Source organism: Chionomys nivalis, chromosome 21, assembly GCF_950005125.1.
Source record: "Chionomys nivalis chromosome 21, mChiNiv1.1, whole genome shotgun sequence".
In the NCBI taxonomy this organism is placed as follows: domain Eukaryota; kingdom Metazoa; phylum Chordata; class Mammalia; order Rodentia; family Cricetidae; genus Chionomys; species Chionomys nivalis.
The window spans coordinates 825,104-835,697 of record NC_080106.1 but is presented as its reverse complement, the minus strand read 5'-3'; the positions used below and the strand labels follow the sequence as shown (position 1 = coordinate 835,697).

The window sequence follows — 10,594 nt, the reverse complement described above, 5'->3', positions numbered from 1 at the left end:
GACACCGAGTTCTGTGGGTCACACAGGCCTGGCCACCCATTTGTCCTCCTTCCTGGACAGCCAGAGCAAACCAAAGCAGTTGCTCACCCCACCCCATGGCTAGCCTCCTTTTCCAGTAGCATGTCCTCTCCTCGGTGTGTTCCCTAATACCTGGTGGATGACAACCGAGTGCATCCTTGTGTGACTCTGAAGGACATCCCATGGCCCAGCAGATCTGCTTCTCTCCAAGGAAATTGTAAAACAATACACCATGAAGCAAGAAAATTGTACCCTTTTGCCATGGAAGTGGGGCATTACATTGCCATTCCTTAAATGGCAATTTTTAGAGTTTAATACTCGGGATGTTAACACAGGAGAATTCAATTGAGGCTAATAAAACTGTGAATGGCAGGGATCTCTTGTGGCACCTTACCCTGACATAGGTCTGGGGTGTTTTTCGTAAGAAGCTGGCTATAGAATTCAGAGTACAAATGTGTGCAGGTCCACCGAGAAATAGAACCAACACTATTAAGATTTTATTTTTTCAGAGTCTTTAGTCCAAGGTTGGTTTCAAACTTTATTTGTAACTGATGATGATTTTGAAGTCCTGATGGGGTCACATACATGTGCCGCTGTATTTATAGTATGCAGTGCTGGGGGTCAAACCCAGGGCTGTGTGCATGCTATCCAAGCCCTGGAACAACTTAGCACTTTCCCCAGCTCCATCATGGCTTTTCAATCAAGAAATCAAACTGCTCTCTCCTGCAGTTTCTGGAACCTTGTTGTACCACAAGATGGCAGTATAGCATCAACCTTTTAAATCAATGACAGGCTCCTGGCCCTTATTTTGAGCCTCCCCAAAATGTTTGCACGACTCTCACAAATTGATCCTGTTCTGCAATTGGTTCTGTGTGATTTCTTCTTAGTTAGACAACCTGATTTCCTCTCCTCAAACGTTGAAGTGTTGCAGGTGCCCACAGCTCAGTCAGTAAGGAGGGTGAGAAATGAGGCTGCCCTGTTTTTCCATTAATTTTCCCACCTCTGTTTACAGCACTTCCAGGTGACCTTTACTACACAGCAAAACCAAAAAGTATTCAGCAAGATTCCTCCCATAAGTGATTCAACAAGTTTTGGCTTCCTGGTGGCGTTAATCACATTAGATTTTTATTTACTTTTATCTTCTGGGCACACAACAACCACATTGCCTACCCTCAGATAGTTGATAAGTCTTAATACTTTTTAAATGTTAAGGACAGGCCTATATACCTTACAGTGGTATCTGGGCAATTACCCTGTCATTTGTCTGATGCACATGGGCCTAGAAGGGTCCTTTACTTTTTCTGCCCTCTCAATCAACTTTGGGTATCATTTGGGTGTTGACAACTTTTGATTCATGTCTCAGCTTTCAAAGCCCAGGGGTTCAGTGCCAGCCCTGAACCCAGTCAGTCTGCTGATCACAGCAGCAGGCCTTTTCCACTGAACGTCCCCAGAGTGGAAGCAGTGCTTTTTCTTGATTCATAAGTTTGTTAAGTTGTGCACATTTAACGGCAATCTTGTGAAAGTTATCACTTATGGCATTTTATGAGTATATATGGAAAACAAATGAGCTAAGAGCTTCAAAGTATGACAACTCCCCAAAGTCATAGTTGAAAATCATCACCAAGAACACCATTATGTCAGAAAAATCAGCAAGTTAACCAACAATGTTTAGCTCTTTTCTTTTCTACAGATAAAGCCCTGCCCCCAACTTTGACCTTATTACTGAATTTGCAGAGTTCATGTATGTAAATTTGCCAGTTTACATACACACAGCCCCCAAGTCAGTGAGTTAGATGGGAGTGCATTTAGGTACCTAGGCCACAAAACAGCAATTATTTAATGTATAAAACTGCTGGCAAGGTGCCCAATTTTTCAAATTAAGATGGGCATGACAGCTGAAGCTTGTATTCACATTACATATCTAATTTAAAAAATCCAGTTAACACAAATAGTGACTTTGGAAGGGAATAGAAAATTAAAAAATAAAACACCAATACTTCTTCAATGAAGGTCCATAAAATAAGTAGTCTTCTTCTTATGAATTCAGAATTTAGTCACTAAAGGAAAACCAAACTGCTAAGAAGGGCACCCAGGGCCCCTCCCCATCCACAATGCTGGACTCCAGTTATTAGCAGGGTAGCTGCCAGTTTATCTTGATTGACAGGTTAATAGGAGACCTGGGGCTATCTTTTCAATATGAACATATAACCTTACCAATTACTTTTAAATTATTGCTAATCTTCCAGAAATTAAAAAAGCCTAAAGAAGAAAATTATCTGAAAAATATCTGCTGAAGAAGCATTTCCTGCAAGTGGTTTGAAAGGTCCAGTTCAGAAAATTTGCCAGCATTTAGTCAATAGAATTTACTGAGGAATTTTTTTTTTAAAGAAAAACTTGTAGTTTATAATAGTTCATTGGTTCAATTAGGAGTGAAAAAGAAGGGAGTTTTGTAATGCAATTGTCCAGCAAAGGAAACCGCTTTAAATTGGGGGATTATGTGCACAGACCACCTGTGGGGCATTCAGAGCCTTTTCTACAATGCACAACCCAGGCCTAGCTGCCTGCGGGCTGGCTAACAAAGCCCTGGAAAGCTGCTGAAAAGGCTGCGCGCACTTGCGCCTCTGGTCTTCACTAACTGTTACAAGTCTTCGTCTCCTCTCTCCCTCTCCTTTTTAAAGTAAAAGTCCCACATCCCTTTAATGGACGAGCGGTAAGGCTCTGCGGTGGCCAATTGGTCTGCACCAAGAGGAGCCAGGCAGCAGGGAAAGAAACTTCAGACTACACAGCACATTCGGAGAGGAGAAAAGATCAAAGTTTTTCAAACTCAAAAGACCAAGTTCCCTACAGATTAACCCTATTCATTTAGCTTCTCTTAAAGGAATGATGTGCGGAGCCACTGGGCAGACAGGTAAAAAGTTCAACAATTGCCAGCACATTCTTCTGCTGATTCAACAGCCTTCTGTTCAAATAAATTAGCTTAGTCTTGACAGAGGAACAATAGCTTTTTTCTCCAGGAAAAGCAGCACACTTGGAATACACAAGCACGGAGCGCTATTAAGAAGTTAACCCATTCGTTTAATCTGTTAGCTAGCACCTGCCCTGCTACACCAGATTGTGAAGTGACTTACAGAGTAGAGGTGACCCGTGGCTTCAAATACTAACCTCCAAATTTTAGAGTGTGGCCAGGTCTGTAAAAGGTCGGGACTTTAAAAAATCACAGACAGGAGACACTTACATAGGGCTGCTGTTTCAAATTAAGCGACTTTACACCAGCCAAATAAACAGGCTGGTTGGAATGGCAGTCTTTGCAAACTGTCCATCCACTCACACCACACATGCCAAGGTGAGCTGTCACTCACAGGTCAGCAAAGAGAGACCATGAAAAACACCATCTTTGGGGAAGGTGCAAAAACGCGATTCTGATTTCAATTCAACAATGACATTTACTTTGCTAACAGTTGAAGAACTAGAGATTAACAGGTAATTGTGTCCATGCCTAAAGTCAGTGCACAGAATGGCAAGCCAGAAAATGTCCATTTCCCCCACGTGTCCTCAGCAAGCATAAGGGGGACAGTTCAGAAGACTCGGGGGACAGGGTGGTATTTAAATCATTTATCAAAAGTCATTTTATTGACAAAATAGAATACTTATATTTGTTCTTACAGGGGAAGCCTCTAAACTTTTTACAAATAATGTACACGTTGTATATCTTTGGATATATACATATTTTACACTTTTTCTTTTCTTTTTTTTTTTTTACAATTTAACAAATAATTATATAAATACATCCTCTAATGTAAGAAACCCGTATTTACTTGGGGTGTATAATTAAGACATCTCTTGTTTATTTAAGGCATCTGCCTGGTCATTAAGAATACCCAAACCGTGCAATCCTACAAGGTAGCAGTCGTCCCTCCTCCAGGGTGTGAGGAGTGAATTTATGCAGGCGGGGTTGAGGGTGAAGCGGTCCCTCGGGTGAAGTCTGCAGCTTGACCTCAAGGCTCAGCCAGGGTACCCAGGAGGGTTCCTACTCTCCTAGCAGACTGAAACCATTGCCTGGGGGAGGCGCTCCGGAGCGTCTGAGGGGAGGGGCTGGGTCTGGGAGGCTTCAATGCCAGGTACTTTGTTCTAAGGGAGTCATTTAAGTCCCAGCGGCTAATGGATACCATTAAGAGTTCATTATCATGCTAATAGCAATCAACACGGTGAAGGGGTGGGAACCCCGGCCTGTCTGGGGTCCCTTAGCCGCCCTCGGGCTCCCCATCCCCCACCCATCTCCGCCCCTTCTGGGCGTCCGCTCAGGGTTCAGACCTGGGACAATGGCATCTGTTTAGGGTAAGACATGGAGCTGGCCGTGCCAGATCGCCACGTCAGGCCGGTGCTGACGTCGCTGTAGAGAGATCCCCCGCCTCCGCCGGGCCCCCCACCCCCGCCTGGCCCGGGGCCGCCGCCCCCCGGGCCGCTGCCTCCGGCTCCCGCGCCTACTGCTGCGCCCTTGCTGGCCCAGCAGCAGCGGGTGCACAGCGCGCGCCAGGACTCCAGAGTCTTGCCGGACCAAACCCACACGCCCGACGTGATGCCAACCACCAGACACATGAAGTACTTGAGCATGAAGACCGCATAATCCGGCCTGCGCGCCTGGTCAGGCTGCAGGTCCCGAAGGCATGGGCAGTTGTGAGTGGCCTCCCAGCGAGGACGGTTGTGCTGCTCATAGAAAAGGCAGGCAACAACGACGGCGGCGGGCACCGTGTAGAGCACAGTGAAGAGGCCCAGGCGAATCATGAGCTTCTCTAGCTTGTGCGTCTTGGTTGGGCCTCCTTGCTGCTTGATGACCGAGCGGATTCGGAATAGGGACACGAAACCAGCCAACAGAAACATGGTGCCAATGAAGAGGTAGATGACCAGCGGCGCTAGCACGAAGCCGCGCAGGTTGTCGAGGCTCTGGTTTCCCACGTAGCAGATGCCCGCCACCGGGTCGCCGTCTACGGAGCTGAGCGCCAACACCGCGATGGACTTGACACTGGGCACTAGCCACGCGGCCAGGTGGAAGTACTGTGAGTAGCCCGCGATGGCCTCGTTGCCCCACTTCATGCCAGCCGCCAGGAACCACGTGAGCGACAGGATTACCCACCAGATGGAGCTGGCCATACCAAAGAAATAAACAAGGAGGAAGACCACCGTGCACAACGCGGGGCCGGTGGTCTCATAGCGCACGTGCTGCTCCACTGCTCCCAGCTCCTCGTACTCGCCGCGCGCGCCCGGGCCGCTCGCCCCCGCTCCCGCCGCCCCCGCGCCAGCAGCAGCGGCGCCGCCAGCACCCCCAGCTCCTCCCGCACCCGGAGCGCCACCACTGCAGGCCACTTTCTCGTGCCCTGCCACCAGGCGCACCAGGTAGCCGACCGAAACGAAGAGGTAGCAGGCGGAGAGGAAGATGATGGGCCGTTCAGGGTACTTGAAGCGCTCCATATCGATGAGAAAGGTGGAGACGGTGGCGAAGGTGGAGACGAAGCAGAGCACCGACCACAGGCCGATCCAGAAGACGGTGAAGGCGCGCTCATCCTGACTGAAGAAGGGGTTGTGGCAGGGCAGCGCGCAGTTGGCGATCTGACCCGTTTTGACGCGGTTGTAGAGCGGGTGGCGTTCGTTGGACACGCTCACCATCGGCGCGCGGCACTGGCACCCAGGCTCGCAGGGAGCGGCGCCACCACTAGGGGGCCTCGCCTTCCCGCCGCGCGAGGGGGGCACAGCCGCCGTGTCCCCGCCGCCCCTGCCGCCGCCGCCACGGTGTGGGGGCCTGGCCCCTGGCGGACGGCCGTGGCCGCTGCCTGAGGGCGGCTGCTCGCCGGGCGGCGGCGGCGGCAGGCGGCGCGGTGGGCTGGGCGCGGCCGTGGTGAGGTCGGTGCGGTTGTAGTCCATGCACAGAGTGTCGGGGTTGCCCTGCTCCGGCAGCCGATCGCAGCGCATGCGGTCAGGCCAAGCGAAGCCGTACTGGCGCATGAGCGGCGCGCAGCCGGCCTTGGCGCGTTCGCACACCGAGCGGCAAGGCGGCAGAGGCTTCTTGTAGTCTTCCAGGCAGATGGGTGTGTACATGCTGCACAGAAAGAACTTGAGGTCGGGGGAGCACTGGATCTCCACCAGGGGCCAGAACTGGTGCACTTCCAGGCCCGCCTCATCTTGTGTGTCGTGGTTGAACTGGTTGGGCATGTAGGTGTAGTTGTAACCGATGCCCTTGCACAGCGGCACCGTGATCTCTTGGCATGCCAGCTCCTTGGCCGAAGCGGCGGCGGCGCCGCTCGAGCGCTGCAGCAGCGCCAAGGCGGCTAGCAGCGAGGTCACTTCCAACAGGTAACCCCACTCCATGCTGCGCGCCGCGGCCCCACGTCTTCCTCCTCTAGACGGCGCGCAGAAGGGCCCTAGGGAACCCAGAGAGGAATCGGAGGAAAGGGAAAGCAGGCGACCAGCGGGTCTTGTGCTGCTTCTCCCTGAGGAGCCGAAAATCTGCCAACAATCTAGCTCTTTCTGGACAGCGTTTGTGGCAGCAGGGTCGCAAGCCTAGGCAGAAGTCGTCCGGCCCTCCCCCCCGTGCCTCTCCTGGGGCAAGGGTGACCGCAGGCGCGCCACAGTTCCACAGGGTCTGTCCTACGCCCTCCGGGTCGCACTCAGCCCTCCCGGAGCAAAGTGGTGGCCCCTGGGTTCATCGTCCAGAGCTCACGCAGGTCCTCCTGCACGCCCAGCCACTTCGCGTGGCGCCCAGCAGCGAAGGCTCAGAGGGCGGCGCGCAGCAAGTTTCCTTTCGGGCCGCAGTCAAGATGGCTGTGCCTGGCCGCTCGCCTCTGGGGTCAGACCTGGCGGCCCCTCTCCGGGCCCCGAGGGTTCATGTCCGTCCCAGGCCCCACCGCCACTGCCAGAGTTCCGGGCCCTCCGCTGATCAGGCCGCCGCCGCCTCCTCACTCCCGCGTCGGTCCCAGTCGGTCCTCCTGCATCTGCCGCCAGCGAAAGTCCGCGTCGCGTTCTGGCCACAGTCGGGTAGGGTGTGCAGGCTGTGCCTTCTTGCGAGACCGAAAAACAAATACAGAGCAAAAGGCGGAGGGGACACCTGAGGGCCGTGGTCCGCGCCAGCAGCCGCCTCCACCTCCGCAGGAGCTGCTCCCTTCGCCCAACTTCCCGGCTTTGGTCGGCTAGCGCCTCCAGGCCGGCTCATGAATATTTATACAGCCTGTAGTTGATCTCCGCCCCCTTCTGGAATCACCAATCACTGGGTGACAGGGCGGAGTCTAAGCGCTCTCAAGGTTCTGCCTTCCTTAAGGAAGTCCGTAGTTTGGCAACTGGTTTTCTGGCTTTGGGCGGGTGGAGAGTTTAGTCACCTTGGGACTGACCGCACCAATTGAGCTTTTACCTAGACTGTCTCCACAGAGCTCTGTGCTTCAGAGATCTTGGTCGCATTTTTCCGAGTCTGTACCTGGGTACTGGGACAGTGTTTTGATAGTGAGTTGCACCTCCCGCGACTCTCCGAACCTGTTAAGATCCAGCTAGTCTCGGTCCATGGACAATACTCACTGGTTCTGGAGGGCCTTGGAAGCTCAAGGAGGGCTCCAAGGCTGATCCAGACCCGGAGCTGGGGTATTTGGGGAGGGATGCCCTTTTGGAATTCTCATAACAAGGTCTTTTCAGACTTGGAGAATTGGGAATAGAGCGACTTCTGTTGAAGCTAGATGATCAGGTTTGGTCAAGGGAGTGTTTAGGAGTCCTGCCTCCGTGCAAAGAACTTAAGTGTTCATTGCTGTGTGAGCTGAGGCATCTCAATTCCTTACTTAGAAAGTGGGAGTGATCAAAACAGATGTCATTGGGGAGGTTGATCTTTGGTTGAGACAAAATATATAAATATATGAAGCACGTGGACCAAGTTCCTCCTTTCAAACACAAACTTACTAATAAGACAGACACACTGACAACTACCACTGCATTCCCATTTCGCTTGCTTGCTACTTTTAAGAACATACGCCACCTATCTAAAAACTTAACATGTGTTTGCAAGCGCCTCCTTTTTTGCTGTGAGAGGCGGGGCTGCGCCCTAGCGGGGACGCGGGGACCTTACTGCGCTCAACACCCAGATTCTGAGGAGCATTCAGCAGCCGCCAGCGCTTTCAGCGTCCACCTTAAGAAGGGAGGGGGGTGTGAGGAGCCAGGGCTTGGCAGGTTCATTTACGCTTGTTAGGACATCCCAGGGGGTTGTCTTTCTCCTAGAATGGAGTGTTTATTTTTTAATTGATGTGCTGTTTCATTTAGCGCTTGTATGGAACTCATGCTGCGGCTGTAATTACTGTAATCTCGGGAATAAGCATTTCAGATAGCCAGGAGGGTGGCGGTGGCGGGCGCGCGGGCTCTCTCTCTCTCTCTCTCTCTCTCTCTCTCTCTCTCTCTCTCTCTCTCTCTCTCTCTCTCTCTCTCTCTCTCTCTCTCTCTCCTTCTCTCCTCTCTCTCTCCTTCTCTCTCCTTCTTTCTCCTTCCCTTCCTTCTTCCCCGCCTCCTCCTCTCTTCCCTGTCTTTCTCTTTCCCTCTTCCCCCTTCCTCTTTTTCTTCCTTTCTTTTTGTTTCAGGATTTTTGCCCTTTGTCCGATTTCATACCAGGAACAAGTGGAAATAGAGAACAAAAGTTTCGCAGGAGTAGAGACAGAGGCGGACTGCAGGTCCATTCAAGGCCATGCAGCTTCTTTGGGGGTGAACTTGTGGTGGTAGTGTGTGTGTGGGGGGGGGGCGGGGGGAGATGGCAGTTATCTATATAAAAACAACCTTGTGGCAAAACAAACTTAGCGACCTTGGTGTTTTGTAAGTTAAAGTACTCTGTCTTCCTCTTGTTCTCTGCGGCTCAGTGCAGCAGACTCTAGGAATAGCGCCTTCTGTAGTCTTGCAGAAACACCGCCCCTGCGGTTTCCAGCAGGATTTTGCCCTCAGCATGCAAGACTGCTCGGTTAATAGGTACATCCCACCATCTTTTTTATTTATTTATCATTTTAAAGTTGAAATCTACTTAGCATCTTCACATAGTGAAAGCACATTGCCTACTCATGGAAACAAGAACTATATTCTTCTAGAATCCAGAATTCAAAGTGTCTGCGAAGTTAGCTGATTCAGCAGAAAACGGGCCAGAAGAAAAAGCCAAGCCTTTACGTTGTTATTGTTTACTTTTCAGTCGATCCCTCCCTTCTTTGGAGTTCCAGTACCAGAGTTCTAACGTGGAAAGCCACCTAGACCTGCATTTTCAGGGTGCCCACAGGGTTGCCCCCCACCGTACTGGGCGCAGGCACTACACGGATCTGGGACCCGGGCTCTAAGGCGAAGGCAGCGCCTCTAAAAGACTGCGCAGGCGCAGGAAGCCAGGACACCCTACTCCACCCCCGCGCAAAGACCGCAGGTGGGAGGAGCCAACTTTCCAAAAGCCACACTACTGGCGAAGTTTCTACTGTTTTTCTTCAGTAGAGAAATGTCAAATACTGAAGTTTAGAATTACAGTATATAAATTGAATAGAGTTAGGTAAAACAAACTGACATTTGAAAACTGAGGCTGAAAATCGTTGATTTTGGCTTTCGATTGGCATTTAAATTTTTTTTAGAGACAAAATGAAGCTTGAGGATGTGGAATGTGGAAAGTTTGGGTAGGAATATTAAGTTCACATGAAATAACAAGCAGATAAATGTTCAGACTTTCCAAAACCATGGGCTATTTGAAGACAACTGATTTGAGACATCAAGCCACATGTTAAAAAAATGAATGGAAATTTACTTTTAATTGAGAAAATACAATAATAGCATTTAACAATATTATTAAAGGGCTACTTAGTATTTCAGAGTAAGAAGAGTAGTGTCTGGAGCCAGGTGAACAGGCAGAAACAATCAGAGAAACCAAAATCATTACACACACGTGTGTAAGAAAACAATGATTTTAAAAAGTGCAACAGCTGTATTTTAGGGGTAAGGAATAGTTTTAGGAATGACAGAAAATAAAAAGCTTATGTTCCGTGTCCTCCAGCACAGTAACAAATACATTAGTTTTCCACCATTATTGCTGTAATTGCAGTTTGGGGACAGGGTTTTTAAGTTCCTCAGGTCAATTTCCAGCACTTCAAAACAAAGCAAAAAATGTTTCCATTTAATACATATCAGAGACAGGAGACAGCCCACTTACAGAAGAAAGGGTTCTCTTGTCCCACAGTTTTGCAGGTTTCTGTCCAGGGCTGACCCCAATAACCTGGTGGCGAATCCACATCACACTGCAGGAAGTGTGTGGTAGAACCCATCTCACAGTCGAAATACAAAAGACAGAAAAGAAGGGGCCCTTAATAAATTCCCTTTAACCACATGTTCACAATGAGCTGAGAATCTTTAAGGATGCCAGTTGGGGCATTTTGTATCCCATGATAGCAAAGTTAAAAGGCACACATCTACATCTGGAGAAGAAAGGCTTAGAAAATATGGACCACTTTGGAGACTTCCAAGAGTGTCCGATTGATGTCTAAGCATTTCTGGGGAAAGGATATGAGGATGTTGCTCCATGCTGAAGCACCTGCCTAGCCCTCTC

The 10,594-nt window shown here is 50.2% G+C and overlaps 1 protein-coding gene across 1 annotated transcript; it reads right to left on the bottom strand.

Moving 5' to 3' along the window:
* Nucleotides 1–2,051: 2,051 nt before the first annotated feature.
* On the bottom strand, nt 2,052–8,042 carry Fzd8 (frizzled class receptor 8). The gene has a single exon (XM_057754052.1). The coding sequence runs from the start codon at nt 6,376–6,378 to the stop codon at nt 4,324–4,326; it is 2,055 nt and encodes a 684-aa protein (XP_057610035.1). The 5' UTR covers nt 6,379–8,042; the 3' UTR covers nt 2,052–4,323.
* Nucleotides 8,043–10,594: the final 2,552 nt, after the last annotated feature.